The 22,216-nt window shown below is 40.3% G+C and overlaps 1 protein-coding gene across 1 annotated transcript in view; it reads right to left on the bottom strand.

The window, feature by feature from the left end:
- slc25a13 (solute carrier family 25 member 13) overlaps positions 1–14,644 on the bottom strand; it is a 52,097-nt gene extending 37,453 nt beyond the window's left edge. Inside the window, exons 1-5 of the mRNA XM_074612823.1 lie at positions 14,478–14,644; positions 12,416–12,469; positions 12,110–12,252; positions 5,410–5,525; positions 1,355–1,494 (exon numbers count right to left, since the gene is read on the bottom strand). Of these exons, the coding sequence (XP_074468924.1) occupies positions 1,355–1,494; positions 5,410–5,525; positions 12,110–12,252; positions 12,416–12,469; positions 14,478–14,489 (465 nt within the window). The 5' untranslated portion in view covers positions 14,490–14,644. The remainder of the gene's footprint in view (positions 1–1,354; positions 1,495–5,409; positions 5,526–12,109; positions 12,253–12,415; positions 12,470–14,477) is intronic.
- Between the last annotated feature and the right edge of the window lie 7,572 nt (positions 14,645–22,216).

Genomic DNA, 22,216 nt, shown 5'->3' with positions numbered 1-22,216 from the left:
TCAATTCTACTTGTACCTAAGTACTGTAATTGCAGTAAGATACACACCATCACAGTAATATTAATGTGTCTTATTAATGTGACACACTATAATAGAACCCAAGATAACATTAGACCTCTCAAGATAAAATCATATTATTATATATTTTTATGAATATTTGTTGACTAGAGAAGCGAGATAAAAAGATGAAAAGCAGGATATTTCCAATGCTTTAAATAAATTCTCTGTTCAATATCCCTGCAATAACGTGAAATTCACTTTTTCTGCCATTTATTAAGGCATGAATCAAAAGCTATGAGAAATGATCAGAGAGTGCAAGCAGGAAATGTGCATTTTATATTGAGCAATGAGTGCGACTGGCTGCTGTGAGGAGCTGGAAACCACTGAGTGACTGACTGGGAGAGGACTGGGCACGCTGTCAATGCAAAAAGTACAGCGTCTCCTGGCCGCAGCGCCACAGACTTGTACACATGCACACACGCACAAAAACAAAGCACACACAAACACCGACACACAAAGCTTGCATGCCACTGCTCACACATACACGGTAAACGCAGATAAGTTAAGATAAACACGCACACATGTACAGACACACATACTGTATGTTTCACACACACAAGGACGCACACACATATAACAATGTCTCAATATCCAATGCGCTGCTGCCCACTGTGTGTAAGCCATCTGGTCTAAGTTAAGTGCAATATAAAAAGCTCATTCAGATACATGGTGAGTGTGGATGCAAACTTGGCACCGCTACGGCCCTCTCTCCTACCCCCACCACCACCTCTCCCTGCTTAGGCCTGATTTAAGTCTAGACATCATATTGGAAAATGGCTCACACACCACAAATACACTAGGAATATTCCAGCTATACTATTTATGGAGGTAGAACTGCGTCTCTACCTGCTTCAGAGTAATGTTAGGTGTATACGTCAGCTAATGGAAAACAAATGCCAAAAAATAGTCCCAAATATATAACCTCAGTGTTTCATTAATGACTAATCTGGTCAATATGGAGGGCTGTGTTTGAGAGGGATCGGGAAAACCTGTGTGTGTCGTGCACCTTCCTCTGGCCAAGCTTAGATAAGCAACAATGCAGTTAGATGACAGGATTGTATCAACAGCCTGTAAACAACATGTGAGGATAAAGCAATGTGTACAGGCACATAACTGCCTGATACTGATTTATTGACTATTATAGATGGTCATTGGACAATGGAAAGAGACAAAAGACAGAAACGCAGAAAGACAAAGAGGAAAAACAAAGAATAAGATTTCATGTCCGCAAGCGTGGGAAAAAAAATGGCACTGGCGAGAGACGAGGACAGGAGGTGATCGACACGAAACCTACCAGGAGAAACTGGGTGAACTCTCCGTAGCCGAGCTGCCTGTCCCTCTGTGTGCCAAAGTGCAGCCGAATGAACTCGCAGTCCCAGTTAAAGGGGATGTGCTGGTGGATGGTGGTCTGGCTGAAGACCTGCTTCACATCCTCTGCGGAGGAGACAAAAAGAGAGACGAGATGCCGCTTTAATAAAGAGAAGAAAAAGATGAAAAGATGCAATTTGACAGCCTAATAACAAGATGCAACAACTCCATTACGGCAGTGTAGCAGAATTAGAGGAAGATCAGATCTTTCTCTTAAGTAAAAGTAGCAATATAGCTGTAAAAATACTCCGTTACAAGTAAAAGTCCTGCATTGACGTAACGGTACTCCCTATTTTTCGTCTTCAGAAACAAGCATTAAGAATTATTAACTGTGTACATCAAACTCATTCATCTCAACCTTTATTTTTCCAGTCTGGCATCTTCAGTGGTTATCAAGTTAACAAACTTCAGATGGCTTTATTATATAAATATATTTATTATATATTCCTATAATCAACAATTCCACAATTATTCGACTCAAAATAACTACAAACTCAGACCTCCTTCGTGTCGAACATCTCAGTTACAGTTCAGTTTAATTTTAAGGTTCGGTAACGCCATCTCATATTTTAAAGTTTTCACCAGAACAATTCAAGAAAGCCGTTAAAGGTTTGTTTTATCTCCCCAATGTTGTCCTTATGGATTATCTCTGTAAATTGCTTAGTAATAATGAGTTTTTATTGATGATATAATAATGTGAATCTTAATTCTATTTCATCTCTTTGTCTACTTGCACGTACGGATGTCTAATCTTATCTTTTTACTGCACTGCTCTACTACTGGAGAGTGCCCTGATCAAGCCCCTCTGAGGGTTTTTTGCACCTCATCACATTTGTTGTTGTTTATGTAATGTCAACTTGTACCTTTTTTAAACGTGTAAACAAATAAAATCTAAAGGTGTACTGAGGTAGTATCAGCAGAATGTACTTGAAGTATCAAAAGTTATTATTTGTTATAGAAACAAACAGCCCATGTGATTTTTATACATTATATAATTTGATTTTTTTTTTTTTACTTACACATTAATGTTTAAGTAACATTTTACTGTTGTAGCTAGTCAACCATATTATGTAAGTAACATAAAATGGAAGCACTAGTTACAATCTACCACTGATTTCCTGTGCTGGTGTATGTAAAATATAGACAATTTAAACAAAAATCAGCAAGCAATGAGGCTAAAACAAAACAGTTTTTCTTCAAATCCATTACAATTATAGAATAACAGTTCTGTTTAGGTTTAACAGATTACAACCCACTTTTAAGGCTAATGCCCATACATTAACCATGTACAGTATAAGGCCTTCACCTCCATATTCTCCTTTCTGTATGTGCATGTTTTCATAACAAACAATTATCAAATACTTCTTCCTTCTTTTAGTTTGCTCTAATAAAGACCTAAAATCTGTCGGTACAAAGTCTTGTGGGTCTTAACAAGCAGCATGTGTTTCCTATCTTGTGGTTAACATTAGTAATTATTTGATTTAGGAAAAAAAAAATGCCTGTGACTGTTTGTGACAAAATGTCAACGTCAATCTCCAGAACACAATTCTGCTCTGATTGAGACTTAAGTTGCTCAACTCTTAATCAGTCTTGAATGACACATGGCAGGACTTGTTTGAGCTGTGGAGGCTCTGTATTCAGAGGGAAAAGCCTTTTCTTCTCACTTGTGTTCCTCTGCCTGAACCCTCTAAGCCTCTGCAGCCAGCGGAGTGGAGAGACACTGAACATGAGTCCTAAATTACAGCCTTACTAAAGAAACAAAAACAAACCAATAGAGCGACCTGTTTCTTATTACCAAACAAGCCGCGCTGAACGAGTGCAGAAAGGAAAGGAGGAAAGAAACAATTTTTTTTATAAAGACAGACAGGGAGGAAAAAAAGAGAGAAAGAGAAAGGTGATATTTACTTCAGCTCAGCCTTACCTTCTGAAGGAAGACAGCTTGTGCATTGTTTTTTTTACACTTTAATGAGGCAATAAATATACAGCCTTTAACTCTTTAAAGGAGAGGCCGCTCCAGAGCCCGCCGTTTATATTATCAGCTTTTATAGACCTGTCAACACTCAGTCCTCTTTAGTTTTTTTCTGACGCACAACTGCATTTCGCATGCCATGTTACGTTGCAATTTTTATGAACTCGACATTCCACCAAATTACGCATTTATTTTTTTAAGTGCTAAGAATTCAGAGCACTGTGCCGCCTGTGCTTAACAGAAAATTACTCAGGTTATTATCAAATAAAAGTGGCTTTATAGAAAAAAATGAAATAAAAAGAAATCAGAGTACAGACGTTTATTGCATGAGCAAACAAACGGGCCTTTAATGCGACGTAAGCTTCAGCTATTAATGTTTTTAATAGGTCATAAAGATATTTTGTGCCTTGGTGAGGCTCTTTAATCTGAGAAAAAGGGAGAATTCTGTAATGTATCACGATAAAGCAACTCTGACAACTGTAAAATCTAAGTCACAAGTTTTTTGCTTTTGGTGAAATGGTTGCCCGATACAAGTGGCACAGACACTGTAGTCAGTGTTTGTGCATGGCATGATGTGTGTGGTATGTTTTTCATGTAATTTTCCACTTGTATGTGAGTCTCATAACTCGCAGGCATTGGGATATTCATTAACCTTTGGGAGAAGCAGAAAAACAGCAGACCTTTTAATTGCCACCAAGACAACGTCACTCTAATTGATCCTTTTAAATATGAAAATTTACATATGTGCATATATAATCACCCGCGATGATCTTGCACCCTGTCGACAGCAACAATTAAAATGAAATTCACTTACTCTTCCCTGTTTGTGAGCGGGGATGTGTGCGCTGCATTTCAAATCAAGCCTAATGCGCTAACGCCTCGCACACCTACAGAAGGCTGGCATTAGACTTGTTTAAATCAATTAGGCAAATGTGAAATAAGCAACGAGTACAAATGTCTTCACCTCGGAGCTACCAGGCACCAGAGTAATGGTGCCAATCATGCACACACATTGAGCTACCCACCCCCTCCTCCATCTTCACCTCTATCCTTTAGTTGCCACCAGCCCTCTCCACCTCCAAAACCTAACCTCATCTTCTTTACAGACAAGATACAGTACCCGCGTACAGTATTTTTGTTTGTGGATGCAACCATAACAGAAAAGATGAGGTCAGGAGGTCAGACCCTCACATAAACAAACGAGGAGTTTGTATGGAAACTTCTCCAGTGGTGCATTTAAGAGGAGCTCAGCGCTCTTTCAGGATAGGCTGAATAAGTATTTGTTAAATGTCAAATGCAAAGAAACAAAAGCAGTTTTGAGACTTGAACTTACATAATAACATTACATAGAGTTATTAGATAGAGCTGCAACGATTAATCAATTAGTTGTCAATTATTAAATTAATCGCCAACTATTTTGATAATCGATTAATTGGTTTGAGAATTTTTTAAGAAAAAAAAACGTGAAAATTCTCTGATTCCAGCTTCTTAAATGTGAATATTTTCTGGTTTATTTACTCATCTTTGACAGTAAACTGAATATCTTTGAGTTGTGGAAAAAACAAGACATTTGAGGACGTCATCTTGGGCTTTGGGAAACACTGATCAACATTTTTCACCATTTTCTGACATTTTATAGACGAAACTACTAATCGATTAATCAAGAAAATAATCGACAGATTAATCAACAATGAAAAAATATTTTATAAAGTAAGAATATGCATTTTCTCCACAACTTGGTTTCCCTGATTAACCACCGAGAAGGTAGTAAAAGACTTGCAGTAGTAGGACAAGACATAATAAATACTACAATACCAGTATAAAAAAATTAGCAAGAAATGTCTTTATATAACATAAGTGATCATGTATTTCTAGGGTTTGTACATTTCAAGGACAAGCACATAACAGCATCTACCGTACATGCTAATGGTTCAGTAAGACGCTCTCTCTGCAAACTTGACTACAGTATTATTATATCATAAAATATATAAATCAGAGGCAGAGTTACTCACCAAAACTGGTCATTCCACTGCCTGCTTTATCAAACAGCAGGAAGGCAACCATGAAGAGGGAGTCCGGGGCACACAGCACCGACTCGAATGCAACAAACTCCTGAAAGGAGATCAACCTGAGAGAAGGGTAGAAAGAAAGAGGATAGGTAGGACTGTGATAGACTGCTAAATGCTGTCATTTGAGTTGATTTATTAATGTGGTATTCATGTTTCAAGTTCCCTGCATAAATACTTAATCAGCTACACATGTGAGACACAGAGTCTGATATTCATTTAGTCATATAATACATAGTAAAGACAAGAAGTTGCACTAAGAAAACGACATATTAAATAAAAAAAACAAGCCATTTTAACACTGCATTAAACTCCATTGTAATTGCTGCCACACAGTGGCAAACCAGCACACTTAGACAACCTATCAATCTGTGCTACGCGCAATTCAAGAGGCCTTTTATCCAGTAGTCTGTTATTCCATATGTAATGTCATAAACTCATCGAGTGTGACAGCAAGAAAATAAAACATTTTAAAAAGCTCAGTGTGTGTTCCCAGTCTGAGCTGGCAGCTGGTATAGACAGAGCCAACTTTACACCAACAGAAAAAAAATGATTAAATATGAAGTTTTATATTTTAGTGTGCCATTTTAAACAAGTAGACAGGAGAGTTGGGAGGATATATAATTCCATTCAATACAAACGTAATGCAATATGCAGTTTAGAGTGGAAGGAAAGGGAAGCCAAGGTGGAAAAAAAATTAAACTGGGCAACAAATTTGACACAGAAACAGAAGCTATGAGTTGAAAGTAAACACGACAGATTAGTTTTCTAATTATACCACTGCCTCTCAATCCAAGTTTATCAGTGTTTTTGATGAATACTATTTGATCTGCTGTCTCTCCATAGTAAACACAAATGCCCACATGCATCATTATTAACCAGAAAAAAAATAAACATAAACATCGCTATTGTGTGAACCCACTGAGAGCTCCCGTGGGAGAGTCCTGCTGTGGGGAACTGGACCAAGCCTTTATTTAGGCCCTGGTTCACAGTTGCCACAAGTCCATTATGGATTTCACAAATGGCTCTGATAATTACAGGAGGGGTCAACACTAATGATTGGTCCCCGCGCATCCATCTATTAAACCTATTTCAATTTCCAAAGGGGGGGAGTGCAGAGAAGGAGGGGGGGTGCAATGATTACATTTTTAATTAATTATGGTACTGATGAAATGTAGACGTTGTTTGTTTGGATTCTGAGTGGTTCAGGTATATGTGGGTGCTTATGTGCATCCTTATATGTACTTATATGCTGAAACAAGTACTGTATAGATGAAACAGACACTGTGCACCACAAAATAATACCAGGAAAAAGGGAAATATAAACTTAGTGGAGATACCTGATTAAGGTTTATGTTATTAGTTAATTAATTTGACAGGGACAATACATGTAGGCATTGTTACACTTAATTAAAGTGCAACCGTCGCAATGTATATAAGACTTCTAGCCGTAGCTAATTTGAAGACCTTGTGCCTTGTTAGGCTTTTAAGAAAAAATAAAAATACATAATACCACATCATACATAAAATCACATAATACAACATTGTACATTATAATCAATTTACATATGTATGTTCCCAATCAGGAATCAGTGATCACAGGTTTTGTTTAGTTTCAGCCAGTGTTTCATCTTTTCATTAAACGTTTTCAGGTCGGGTTATATTTTTATTTCCGTTTGGTATGACTTTCCAAAAATGTTTTCCTTTTACCGAAAAAGATGACTGACCGAACGTTGTTTTGCGTTGTGCAACTCTGCAGTTACCATTTGTTGATCCCCTAGTGGCTATTCTTTGGTATTCATTTTTTGTGACATATGGACAAATTACAGCTGGGGTGAGATTGTTCACACATTTAAAAATCATTTTGATAAAAGAAAACTTGAGAAAACTATCAAAACTGAGCAACTTATACTTTTCCAGAAAAGCATGTTTAGATTACGGCCTTTTTTCAGTTTGCAAAAATGTTCATGCAAACAGCACAATGAGGTCAAAACAGTCAACACAACCGACCAACACTTGGTTTTAGTAAAAACATACTGGTTATAATGGCATCAATATGCTTCCAGAAAATAATAGATGTGTGTTGGAAAGAGCGAGAGAGAGAGAGAGAGAGAGAGAGAGAGAGAGAGAGAGAGAGAGAGAGAGAGAGAGAGAGAGAGCAAAAGAGAAACTAAGAGAAATATGGAAAGGGAATAAAAGTGAGCATACAGTTCTCCTCGGTGTCAAATTAAATCAGCCGTCGTTTCAAAGGCAAGACTAATTGTTTCATTAACTAAGCAGGTAGTTCTTAAGAGCGGGCCCTGCTGATGGCAAGTTGGTGGAAGGGGGCACAAAAGCACACTGCTGCGACCGTGGATCCTAAAAACAATGCCAATACCGTCGTCGCTCACGCTGCTGGAATATTATCAAACTCTCCAATAATGGAGTAATAATAATAATAATCTTTTGTGACAGACGTATAGTACACTCATTATACCACAGAGAGTTTAATAAAAGGAGTTTAAGCAGGTAAAAAAAAAGCTGTAGTGCAAAGACTGAGAGAGCACTAGTGTTCCCAGACTGAACCGAGGGAAAAAGTCTTCTTTTTCACACGCATCAATTTACATGCACGCTGCTCTGTGTTTTCCCAGACGTGGATAATCAGCATATTAGTGTAACTGAGAGGGCTGTTGATCATGAAGGGATTGGACCATGGTTTAGACCAGGCAGTCCAGACAAGATCCAGGGGGCATCTCCATAACACACACGAGAAACATTCCACGTACTCGTAAGCATTTACACACAGCTCCGTAGCCGGGGATGAAGCTTATGATGGTTGATTAGCAGCGCCATGACGGCTGCAAAATGATTACCATGAGAGGGGGGGAAGCCATCGCTTTTGCTATGCAGACCCAACCCCAACGAGACACTCAATAATCAAATCAACCGACGGCATCTCCCAACCATCAACTGCTATGGCATGTGTCCAGGGCTGCCCGATCCATGTACGCAGCCTGGGATGAACTTCGGAGACAGGGCTAATGTGATACTGCAGTATGGCATCTCTTCAGTGCACTGTGTACTTACTTTACTCAACAGGATTTTGTTAAATCTTTAAACAGTCGCAGACATATCCATGACATGTATCAGACAACAGGCAAGACATAAACAAAGGCTGATTCTAGCATGTGCCCCTACAGATGACAGCTGAATGATGTTTCTGTTAGGATGCCAATACAATGCAATTTAAACTGTCTTCGCTACGTCGGTCCGGCACGAAAACTCCACCCTATATATTTTTTTGTTTTTATCTTATCTTCGCCACCCGGCTTTTATCTCTGTCTCCTCTCAGCAGGCATCTACACTCCTCTGAACCGAAAACCAAGCTTGGAAACATTGTTTACGAGTAACATAAATGCATAGTGTTGGTTAGGCCCGGCTGATAGAAAGACAGCTCTCCTTCGTTGATAGTAGTGGGAGAGAGGGGCCTAGAGGGGCTTCAATAATCCCCTGTCCCTGGCATCTTGGCATTGTTACTGACAGCCTTCCACCCACCTAGAGCGTGCTTGCACACAGACACACACACACACCCCAAAAACACACACCAAGATGAGTGCTAGCTGCCAGTATCTGTTCGGTTTCTAAGAGTGGACACCCACCAGTACAAGTCCAGAATACCCACAGCAGCTGGCACACTGCTATTTTCCCAGCACGCTCCCTTAACAAAGTTTTTTTTTTCAAACCTCCAAGAGTCGTGGGGGAAGTGGGTTTTTTTTCACACTTGAACAGATGCTTCTATCAAAATATCAGAGGGAAGAAGGAATAGAGAAGCAGAAAGGTAGGGAGCCGGAAGGAGCCAAAACGAAATAGAGGGAGCTCAGAGTGCATAATGGTATGTGAGCGGGTGTAAAGAAAGTGAGACGAATGCAAAGAAAGCGAAAAAAAGAAGACATAAATAAGTCGAGTGAAAATCTTCAAAGCATCTCGTAGCTCTGTATGTCAGTGCACACACACAAAACATTTGATTCCTGGAAATTGAGACATCTCCACCCTCCAAAGTCTCTCATTCTCTCTCTCTTATATCTCATCTATCTGTCGCTCTGTCTCACTGGGAGCCGCGAGAATAAGAGGGAGAAAAGTGATTTCCACATAACAGATTGTTACGCCTGTCACTATATCCCCTGATTTACACAGTCGCAGGGAGGCAGACAAATGCATTTTCACTGTTTACATCCCCACACATACACACCAAACCGCTCGCACACACACTCAAAACACACACTGGCACATCTAAGTAAGATTTCTCTCACACAGACACACTCCAACAGAAAAGTAAGCGAGCATGCTGCCTGCCATCCGACCCCCTGCTAAATCTATTACCCCTGGCTCATCTTGTTGAAATGGAGTCCTATCTGACAAAAACAGCAGCAGGCACACTAGCTTTCAAACACACTACGCTCACGTACCAACCAAAACTTATTGTTCACAAACATATTTGCATGAGATCGGGCGAGGCGGATGAAAATACAGTCACTAAAGTGGTTTGTTTTGTCTTGCGCCCCGTTCTTTTCATGAGGTTTGCACGGATGAGCGCTTGAAAAACAATGCATTTGTGTTTCCAGCTACCACTGACGGTGCTGCTGATGTTGCCGCATCTCTGCTTTTTTTTTTTATATCCATTTGTTTTGTGTTCATGAGACACAGGTTTGCGGAATAATCATACAGTCTCTTTGTCTCGTCGAATCATTTATCTATCAAAGTTCAGGAGGAAAATAACACATCACAAAGTATGAGCATCATGAGGCCTTTACAATGTCAACTGTAAAAAAAAAAAAAGACGAATCACATCTAAACCTAGGTCTAAACAGACTTTTTTCCCCCTGTTTTGCCCCCATATCATTTCCATTTCCCTCCACAAAACCAAAATGAGGTTTAGATACAAAGCCTGGGCCATGGGTTCCTAATAGATTTACCCTGATGCCACGGCCACCATTTATCCTGCTCCAAAGCCGCACAATGCAACGGAGTGCTCCTGAATAGCACGGGCAATTACAGTGCATGTGTGTGTTTTTTATGTGTGTGTGCACGTGCATGAGGTTGCCTTGCTCGCTCTTTTTCCAATTCCAAAACCCCCACTACTCCATCTCACACACACACACACATGCACTCACACACACCTTAAAGCAGATGTAATAACATGAAGCTACGCAGCCATGTGCACTTTTGCTCTTTGTAGAAGCCCAGGTGGTTACCATGGCAATGTTTTTTTTTTTTTTTTATCTTTTTTGACTTACCCTAACATTTTATTACCCATCATTATGTATCATTAAATACATACATATTAATGTGAAAAACAGGGGTGATGGGGATGGGGGGAGGAGTAAGTGTGAAATTGGGGGAGTATCTACAAAGAAGGAAACACCTGAAAGGGGCCTTTGGTGGTTTGATGTCTCTTTGCTACATAATTCAAGTATGAACATCCCTCTGTGAATTTTTTACACCAAAGGATTCAGTCATAGGTTTGTTTGTAAAATGCAAAATAACACTAGAAAGGTAGTCACGCGAGATCAAAGGGATAAATAATACATGTACTGATAGCTTTGATAAGAGTCTTTCATAAGCTTTCTACTTAGCAGTTGGCTCGATATTAATGAGAGGAGATACATTTGTGGCTTAAACAAAGACTCAGCATAGCAATTTCACAGCCGGATCAGCAACTTCTGCCAGATATTTTCAAACAGTACAATCCTCATGAGACACTGTTGTTGATCCTCTATTTTCATCCTTTTGTAAAAAAAAAATAGGGCTGTCTATCGATTAAAATATCTAATAGCGATTAATCGCATGGTTGTCCATGGTTAATTATGATTAATCGCACATTTTTTATCTGTTCAAAATTAACCTTTAAGGGAGATCTGTCAAGTATTTAATACTCTTATCAACATGGGACTGGACAAATATGTATGCTTTATGCAAATGTATGTATATAATAATTATTGGAAAACAATTAACAACACAAAACAATGACAAATATTGTCCAGAAACCCTCACAGGTACTGCATTTAGTATACAAAATATGCTCAAATCATAACATGGCAAACTGCAGCCCAACAGGCAACAACAGCTGTCAGTGTGTCAGTGTGCTGACTTGACTATGACTTGCCCCAAACTGCATGTGATTATCATAAAGTGGGCATGTCTGTAAAGGGGAGACTCGTGGGTACCCATAGAACCCATTTTCATTCACATATCTTGAGGTCAGAGGTCAAGGGACCCCTTTGAAAATGGCCATGCCAGTTTTTCCTCGCCAAAATTTTGCATATGTTTGGAGCGTTATTTAGCGCAAAGCTTGTATGACATCCAGCCTTCCCTCTAGCTTAAAACTGAGCCTGCAACAATCGGAAGTTGCGTTAATGCGTTAAAGAAATTAGTGGCGTTAAAACAAATTTGCGTTTAACTTTGACAGCCCTAAAAAAATCATACTGCTATATTTGGCCTGTATCACATCATGTGTTACACATCATTCCACTTATAATAGCAGTTATTCCATAAGTATATCCTCAAAGGTGCAAGGATTATCTAATGAATTCGGTTTCGAATTCACAGTGTATCAACATCTTAATTTATGTGAAACTTAATATTAAAAGAGAAACATCAGAGCACTAACCCATCTTTTTTCTGATCCACCACTCCAGCCAGCAGCTTCGTGGCCTCGTCCAACAACTGGATGTCTGTATGGGCATGGAGGAAACGGCTCACAAAGTCCTGCGGTGACATGAAGCACTCGTCATTCTTCTTGACGCTGGCATACTGTAAAGAGAAAAACAGATATAGACACAAGGACGCACGCTGAGCCTTAGAATTTGATTTTTTTTTTTAAAAAGAAAAACGTAAATCGAATGATAAGTGAAAAGCTTTTATCATAAGAGGCAAACACAAAAGAGGAAACAAAAAATACATAGGTAAAACGTACCTTTTCAAAAATGGCTTTCAACTCAGTGGGGTCGGCCCTCCTAGGCAGAACTGCCTGCAAGACAATAAGGGAACTTTTGTGAATACAACTTCCATACACAATGCCCCACTTTGCATCGAGCACTGTTTGAGGAACGCAGTGGTTCAGATTATTTTTATTTGAATACTTCAAGGGGCCTGAAGATGTAAGCGTATCCAGTAATTCACAAGCAAAGAGAAAGACTACAAGAAACTGACAAATTAAACATTATCTTGAGCTTGGAAACTCATTCTTGAGCTTATTGGGAACACACATCTAAACTCAAGGTTCACTTTCTAGCTTTTTATGGCGTGAAGGAGCCATTTATTTGTTGTTAGTATTTCGTTGTTTAGTTGTTTTACTAATAATATGTAGTATTGTTTGAATTATTATTCTAGATGTTCACTATATTTAGACTTGATTATCGATAGTGTTTTCTTTTGATAGTTATTTGATTAGTTTGATTATTTTCTTGTCCAGTATGCACCTGGGTGGGCTTATGGTTTATGCTAACAGACATAAAAGTTGATAAGCGATGTTGGATTGAGCATTTAAGATTTCCTAACCTAAAAATAGGATTCCTAAAGTTAGTTAGCCTAGGATTTGCTTCTTCTGTAGTACCAAATTGGGAATAGTCCTTAGAGTCTTCCGATTTAACATTTAAGGTAAGAAGTTTCTGTAATATGGCCCCAGAAATCTTGGTGGCGTATTGGTAGACTTTTGATTTCCTTAAATTAAACATCTCACTTAAAAACCCACCGGTACAAAAAAATACTTAAAATAAAATAAACCTATACACCTAAAATCAGCCCCCCTAATTCACCCGTCTACACTCACATAATCCCACATCCACACACCCACAACCTCCCACCAACCCAAACCCTCTAGATTTCCAACAACATACAAAACCACTCTGTTTACCATTACATAGCAAACCAATCCACCTATCAACCACAAAACATTACACAACTTGCAATACACAAAAAGCGGTTTCCTACAATGCAAACCAATCAGCTTGTAACAGTTCACATACATACTGTACTCCTGTAGAAGAGGATGCTGCTGCTGGTGTAATATACGACAGATAATAATGTACACAGTGCACTTTCATAGACTAAGCTCCTGGAGTTACCCTGCACTATATTCATTTTTAACAGCCTCTTCTGCACTATATTCACTTTTTTAATAGTCCTGTATCACATCTGTTACCCTGCACTATTTTAACAGTTTTTTTAATCTCCTTGTACTTTTATATCTGGTATATTTTGTTTGTACTTTGTACTACTAACTTTTTTACTGGCTTTTTACTAACATGTTTTGCACTATGGAATTGTGATGCTGGAAACTTGAATTTCCCTCGGGATCAATAAAGTTACTATCTATCTATCTATCTATCTATCTATCTATCTATCTATCTACTGTACTCCTGTAGAAGAGGATGCTTTTGCTGGTGTAATATATTAAAAACCAGGAAACAAAGGTCTATTCAATTAGCTAGATTAGAAGAAGGTGTGGTGTCACCTGTAAGAGTGCAAATTAAACCAGTCTCTGTAAGATACTGGTTGTATCCAAACAATGATGTTATGTTAAAATGTAAAAAAAAAAAGCTTGTAGTAACTTCTGGCACCTGCAAGTTGATTATGATGACAGGGATGCCACAGCATGTTGCTAACAAAGGTTAGCCCACCTGTTGAGACTACAACAGGTTGTTAGCAGCCACACATCAGTAAACTGGACATGGGGCATGAAAGTATGGTTTAAAAAGCAGCAACAATGTCATTAATGACAGTTTAACTTATAGGAACAATTAGCCAGCTTTACATTAACTAACTAGCTAACCGGCTACACTAAAGCCTCAATGTCATTGCTGAGTGGTCAGTGTTAACCTCTAGCACATCCTCTTAGCAGGCTAACCGGCGTTTAACGAGCCCCCCCAGTGAAGTCATCATAACAGCTACAGTGGAGACACTCCCAGGACCGAGCACTTCTCATGACAAGGCGAAAAACTTCCCAGAAAGAGGAGAAACTAAAAGTGTAAACTTACCTTTGCTGCCATGCTAAGTTCACTCACTCACTTTCAAACCACTTCCTGCTGCGTGACGTCGTTCCCATGGAGACGACGACGTTCCCATGGAGATCACGTCACGCACCGGTGCAGTGAGAGGAGGATGAAAGAAGATCAGCTGCTCACGTGGTGCTGCTGGGGCACGAGAGGTCAACTGGTCAGTGGCTTGTGCGTGTGTTAGATCCTCCCATTATGATCCCATAATGTCTGTGTTTATCGAGAGAGAGAGAGAGAGAGAGAGAGAGAGAGAGAGTTTCTGTACTTGTGTCTTGTATTAAAGTTGACCTATTTCAGTGAAAGTGCCTTATAATCCTACTGTGTTTTAAAGGTACTGTTTGTAACTTCTTACACGTATAAATCAATCCGGGTCGGTGTTCCATGCATGCTCGCGTGTGGCTACGCTGTTTAGACTCAGACTCCAACACAAACTACACGGAAGCACCAAAGTTATATCTAGTGAAGCCCGTCTTGCAAAACAGTGTTGGCCGCGGTTGGAGGACACGGGGGAGACCGTAGCTTTGGTCTCCAGGGCCGGAGTCTCTGCTATACTCTGCTCCTCTGCTCCTCTGCTCCTCTGCCTGCTTGCCTTCACTCACAGCTCGCTCCACCTCTAGACGTGCATGCGCGCACACTACACACTGAAGAAGAGTTAGTTTAGCTCTGAGAATATCTAGTGAATGTTCCTCCGCAGCAGGAAACGTTATCGTCTCCAACCGGGTGCCGGTGTCTCCCTTGTTCCCTCCGACCGCGGTCGTGAGGCTGAAGCAGGAAAAGCCAACACTAGGATCAGCATTGATTCATGGAGAGACCTCTGTCTGGTCAGCTAACATTACTGCCAAGCGGGTGAAATATAAAGTGAGTGTGTATTAGTGTGTCGCCTCACTGTTTTGAGCGATGCTCGTTCATGTCTATGTAGAGCGAGCACAAGCGCGAGCCTGACGCTGACAGTCGTTGACTTAACTGCCACAGGTGTTGCTTTTAACAAGCATTTCTGATTCTTACAAACAGTCCCTTTAAAATGGAAACGGGCCTAATTTTTTTTTCTCCGATATTTCAAAAGTTCACTTAAAATTCGTTTGACAATTGAATGGAAACATGGCTAATGACAGAATATATGGCTATTTTGGTCATGGGTTTCATACACTTTCTTTAATAAAACATTTAAGAGCAAAAATCTAATCAGATGGGGAATTCTGGGACTAATCTGGTTTAATTTGTGTCCGTTTAGGGTTCTTGATTTGAAAAAGTTTGGGAACCACTGATGTAGACAACTGGACCATATGATTTTTGGCCTCCAGTAGCAGCAAAGTATTTCAAAGGTTTTACTGCAATATTCAGCTTTATTATATGTATATTAAATGTGAGTCTCTACTGTAGCCTACTAAAGAACAGAGGTTTAGACGTCCGAATAAAAGCCTCAGTTCCTTCCTCACACCTTTTCCAGTCCATCTGTGCTTTGTGCCGGGAGGGAAAAAGGTGCAGAGAGAATTTCATGACTACAAAAGCAAAGGTTAACATTACTCACAGCATAAAAACAATTTAAAAGGGAGCAAAAGGGCTCTAATGGCCCGACAGTCTTCAAAGAAAATGTATTTGCGCTCAAAATAATTCATAGCTTTTTGCCGGTGGCTTTTCAGCTTCCCGGAGACCCAGCATGAACCACTGTATTTTTCCCAGCAGGCTCTCTGCTCCTCGCAAAATGGCCTTCTCTAGGGCATACTCGCATCCCCTCCAAATATTGACAGCACTGAGTCCATCGCTTATTGGAAAAATGGCTGTAAGTAATGTTTTATCAGCCGATGCAATCTCCACACCTGTATTTTCCCCTGTCATATGACAATATTTGACAAGATTAATGATTTGATCCCATGACATTTTATTTCCCATCACTGCGAATCTGCCAGCAAACAACTCACTTACTTGTGGCATTTGGTGTAGGAAGCATGTAGCAGCATTTGCTTTGCTCGTGTATTATTCATGAATTTACTTGAGGCATGTAAACTACAGTTTCTAGCAGCTTTGACAGGAAACTCTTGACTGTTTATGTGAAAAAAAAATCTTTAAATATTACCTTCAGTGATTTCTTTTTTGTTTAGAGCATGCCTTCAGCCTCTATTTTTAGCGATCGAGACAACAACGTTTCTGTCAGTCGCCACAGAGTAAGTGGGTAATAATGATAAACCTTGCGACCTTTGAACTTCAATGGCTTGAGGGGTCTCCTGCCCACGTCCCCAAGGGCCCACGCGTCCTGACAGCTTGAGCGATGAGTGGCGGACGGCTGTCTCAATCTGCCTCCTCCTATTTTTAACCCACACTAAACACAGAGCTTCCAAAATAGACCCAAGCTCTAAACAAATGATTAATAGGGCACTTAGGGTCTCCCCGCTGACCAGCAAGTCCCTATTAACAGCCAATAACGGAGGCCCTCCGGGGTCAAAGGTTTAAAGACTTTCTAATAAAAGTAACAGAGACATGGGGATGTGTTTTGGAGGAGAAAAAGTTGTGTCTCAGTTTGAAACGCTGACAAGTTAATAATCCCTTCTCAAATGGCCCTACCGCAGTAAAATGGCCAGTTTGTTCTTACTTTTATCATCTGTCAGTCACTCGCATCTTTCTCTTTTTTTTCCTGCCTCTTCTTAAGTGGACTGAAAGAGCTAAAACAGCTTTACAGTAATGTTCCCGATGGGGCTTTATTCTCATTCCCCACTCTTTCTTTTCATTTTTGGTTGAATGTGAATTCTTATTGTAGTTTTAGTCAGAAAACGCCTAATGGATTCCCAAAGACGTATTCATGACATGGTAATGAGATTCAAATTTGTAAGACATTTTTGACCTGAAAAAAAAAAAGAGGCCGCTTGTGGCAATGGCTTTGTCCTGTTTTCCACAGCTCAAGAATACAGTTTCGCAGTCACTCTCAGGATTCCTAATATCATTTTAAAATGTACAGGAGACACAAAGCCAAAGAGTTAAAATCTGGAAACAGCGAAGGAATATATTGATCTGTCACTTGCTGTCAAAGCAGGGTATCCTAGGGTTGATAGAGAACATGGGGCAGTGGCAATTGTATTGATATTATATTGTTGCACTGTATTTATCCTACCATAAATCTGTTGTTTTTCAGGTGAAAAAATGTACTACATTTTTCAAAATCAAAAAAATAGTATGACAGTACACCTCATGCATGCTAACCAATATGAGTGAACTGAACATTTCTGAAAACACAGATTTTCCTTCCTTCTCGCCATATAAAACCAAATGTTTATGTAAAACAATGCTCTCTTAATACTAATAAATAATGAGAAATGTAATTTGAAGAGCTATTTACGTAACCCAAGGACACATTACATAAATAAAGCAACCCCAAAGAAGTGGTTATAATGAAGTGGTTGCTCAATTTAACAGTTGAAACAATGAGTCAGTAGCACATGCTGAAAATACTCAATAAAACATCAAATGTGTATTCATCCACTGCTGAAAATAGTCCCAAACATATGCACTGTTTACTCCTGTTTGTGTGACTATTTGTTAAAACAAAAAAAACTACAGTGCCCAGCTTGTTTAGAAAATTACTAAGCCTTTTTGTACAAATATAACTGTGTATAACTGTTTGTGAGTAATTTTTAAAGATTTACGTCTTCAGTAGGAACCAATAGGCTTGGGGATGTGTGTCACAGATAAGGTAGGAAAGTCAGAAAGTATTGAGAGACAGACCAACATATTGTTGTTTTTTGTCTTCTTATGGGATTTGTTGACAATATGAATAATATAAAATAATATCAGATTTATCTTTTTAAACACAAGTCAAAAAAAAAGCGGCAGACGTAGTACAAAGTATACCTTCAGGCAAACAGGAAAACAATTGTTTTTTATTAGCTTATTGGCCATGTAAAGTGCTGGAGAGACAACATTATGACCCCTTGTGAGTGACTTTGATTTATAGCTCTGTGGGGACACAGATTTGGGTGGCCCTGACCTAACCCTCATCTTAATTCTTCCAAGAATCCCTTTTTTTGTTTTGCACAATTTCAGCTGATGTTCTTATTCAGATATGTCATTTGTGAGAAGCTGAACGTCTTGCTCAGGGGAACATCAGCAGGACACATGGCTGTTGATGGACACGGTGGCGACAAACCTGCCACCGCTTGATTATTACCACATTACTTCTCCCTCTAATTAAGGATGTTTCATGTAAGAGCCAAGATTGATGCCGGAGTTGTTCCAGTTGTGCTCGGCATTTTGAAAGACACAAATTCAGAGATGAAAACGCCCAATGACAAACCATTGCAAACTTCACACTTGCCAAAGTGGGAATTTTATATAACTTAGAAGTGTCACCGAAACCACACAGTAGACAGACTGCCCAGATAGAGTGGGGCGACTCAGACAAATCTGTTTTGCATAAAGAATAAGAAGGTGGCGAGAAGAGAAATGTTGCAGCCTTCTAATACACATAAGACAAAGAAGTCATTCTTACAGTATACTGTATCTATTTTGACATTTTCGTGCTTCTGTATGGTCTTTCATGAGAAAAAGCATTATTTATGCTAACACACAAAAGCTATTAGCAAAATAATAGAGTTCTCTCTGTATGCATAGTCTCTGCTGTCTGTCTAACAACAAAACACTACCTATTATAATCTACTTTCATTTCTCCAATCAGTTGGGTTGTCAAACACTATCCTTAATCATCATACATAACATGCAGTGCATTAAAGTGGCATTCTTGTAAACACCATATCTGTAATAGCGTGTGACAAGCCACCTTTGTTTACACCATAATAACTGGGTGTTTGAATAACTTCTCAATGACTTTAAGTAACCAGCCAGACTCACTCTGCTTCCATTCAGCCGTGCAGCCTGATAACCTGGACTGACGTTTGGCGTGGAGTGGACTGCGGATTATACCAAACAGTAGGGACTTCTTGGGAATTTCACCTGCGGTCTTGAAACATGGGCGTGCATTTCCTGCGCACACATTACGGATGTAGTGTACATCCGCAATGTGTCTCATTATGCAAATGTTGACGTGTGCATTCATAAACAGTGTGTAAAGTTAATATCGGCCCCACCCACACACACACACACCAGCTTTGCTTCCTCTGCAGACTCTCCTTCCTTTCCATCTGCCAACCTAAACTTCAAGGCGGTCTGTCCTCTCTGCTAGCTTCTGGATGACTCTGTTTAGTATCGTTCAGTTCAGATGAAGCGCTACACTAACCATGCTTCGGGGCATCTGGGATGGGCCGGGGGGCCTGGTGAAGCCCGGGAAAGGGGTGCATGGGAGTTTTTGAGATGGTCCAGACGGGCAGGCTTGAGCTCTTCTCTTCCACAACAACAAGGACCCACACTGAAGCATGCTCAGACCCTGCAACCCGAGAGGGCACAGGGGTCCTCCAGCCTGCCTGGGTTGGGATAAATGAACCCAGATGCTTCCCGCACATGTAGAGCAACCAGGCTGAAGGAATGAGGGCGGGGGGGAGTAGGTCATAGACACAGAAAAAGAGGAGGCTTACCTCTCTTTTTTTTCTTCTTCTTCTTCCCCTATTGAGGCAGTTATCTGTCAGATTCCTGTGCTTTCTCATAACCGCTGATCACAGAGGCCTCCGTGCAAGGAGCATTGTGGGAAATGATCAGAGGGGGCATTTGTCTTTGAAGGAGAATGAGAGCAGCAGCAAATCTTTAAGTCCTTTCCTGTTCCTCTTCCTGTCAAGCTGCCACCTGGACTGAGAGAGAAGGGAGGGAGCGAGAACGATGGTCGCATTCGTCTAAATGACTTAATTGAAGTTCAAGTTGGCGCAGGAAGTTTTAGAATGTAACATGAATGGCGTGATTAAATGCCTTTGAAGGATTGGTTGTATAGACGCGGGGTTAGCTGTTCATCTTGACGGCACACTTGATCCAAGACGCTAAGGAGTCACTCTGCCATCTCTATAGAATAACACCTGTCTGTTTCTTGCAGTAGAGTAGAGATGAGAAGATCGATATCGCTCTAACGTGATGCTACAGCCAGCAGCCGGTTAGCTTAGCTTAGCACAAAGACTGGAAACAGGGGGAATCAGCTAGCCTGCGGCTCTGTCCAAAGGTACCAAAATCCACCTATTCTTGGTCGGGCGCATCCACCTGTACCTCAGCCAAGACATAGTCCGGCACATAACCCCCACAAATCCATAATGTGTTGTTTTTACTTTTTTTGTGTGTGTATAGATTAAAGAAACAAGATATAACATGTTAATTAGTAAGCTTTTGAGGTACTTTTATTACTTTTGGACAGAGCAAGGCTAGCTGTTTCCTCCACTGGTATCACTCATGATCTCAAAGTGCTGGTTCTCATCTCAACTGCACTGCATTGTGTTTAAAATATAAGTCTTCCCACACAATCTAACAGTAGGGATTTTCATTCAATGATTGAAGGCATGGAAATCACTGTGTACACGTCTTCTTTTCTTGACTGATTTTCACTTGTTTGTCATTTGTAAACTAACTCTCATCAGTGGTCCACCTGCAAAGTGCAACCCTATCTTCAGCCAGAGGTGGGTGGTGGTGTAATAAAATAAAACTAGCTGCATGAAAACATTGTAATGCAGATGCCTCCATTTACGCGGTGGCACTTCAAAGCTCCGTTTCCACTGCAGACTACTGCGATGTGTTTCTCACCAGGGACCTCAGGAGTAACCTGTGTCACTACCAATCTGCCAGCCTCTCCTGATGCCATCCAGATGCCCCATCCTGAAACACACACCGGCCTCTTTGTTTGCTCCACTTGAGGTTTAGGGCCCTTTTTTTTCACCAAGTTGGACACTAACACATATACAGATGCACGTACGCTTACACCAAAAATACACTCTTTGAAACCATGTTCGGACACACTCAACCACACGTGCACCCACACCCACGCTCACAAACCACCCCCTGTCTGAGGTAGATGCAGCAATGAGGAATAAACGACAAATTTCCGATTTCATTTCACTAAGTCTCGCCTGCTTTAGCTCACTCCTAACCTGCCTTGCCATGTCGGAAGACCAAGAGTTAAATTAGAGAGGACTAAATTTCCTGAAATGAAATGACTGTCAACTCGACTTTGCTCCATCATCCCAGAAGAGTGCAAGAAAAATAGCCCAGTCCTTCCATTCTGTTTTTTTGCGTAATGAACAGCAAACAGAGTTTGAAATATCAAAGGCAGCCGCGGTAAAAAGGCATCGCTCTCAAATGAATTATGAAGTTGAGAAGTCTGTCTTTGATCTCAGAGATTTGTAGCGAGGCAGCAACATGTAGCTCCTGTATATGTCATCATGACCATTAGGAGGTGCTGACATCTATCTGATTAGGATGACAAAACAGCAGGCACCTGTGTGTGTGTGTGTGTGTGTGTGTGTGTGTGTGTGTGTGTGTGTGTGTGTTCATGCATCGTCATTCACATGTGCTGTTGAAAATGTCCTTGCAGCTTGCATTAATGTGTTTTTCGTGCATGCACGCTTTGCATGGTTATATTTCTGCACATTTGAGAGTATTTGGAAGTGTGTGCATTTTTCTTCTTCTTCCACATCTGTGAGTGTGAGAGGATGAGAGAGTGCATGCCTGTGTGGTGCGCTGGCTGGCTGTCCTGCCTTGAGGGGAGATAAATGGCTGAGTGTTGTTGTTGTCCAGAGAGCAGACACTCAGACAGCCGCTCACACATGATTAATTGTTTCCTTGTTGGGACTGGGACCAGTTGACTGTGG

The sequence above is a fragment of the Sebastes fasciatus genome, chromosome 17 (genome assembly GCF_043250625.1).
Source record: "Sebastes fasciatus isolate fSebFas1 chromosome 17, fSebFas1.pri, whole genome shotgun sequence".
Lineage (NCBI taxonomy): Eukaryota > Metazoa > Chordata > Actinopteri > Perciformes > Sebastidae > Sebastes > Sebastes fasciatus.
The sequence above is the reverse complement of the archived record's forward strand: the minus strand, read 5'-3'. Positions and strand labels throughout refer to the sequence as shown.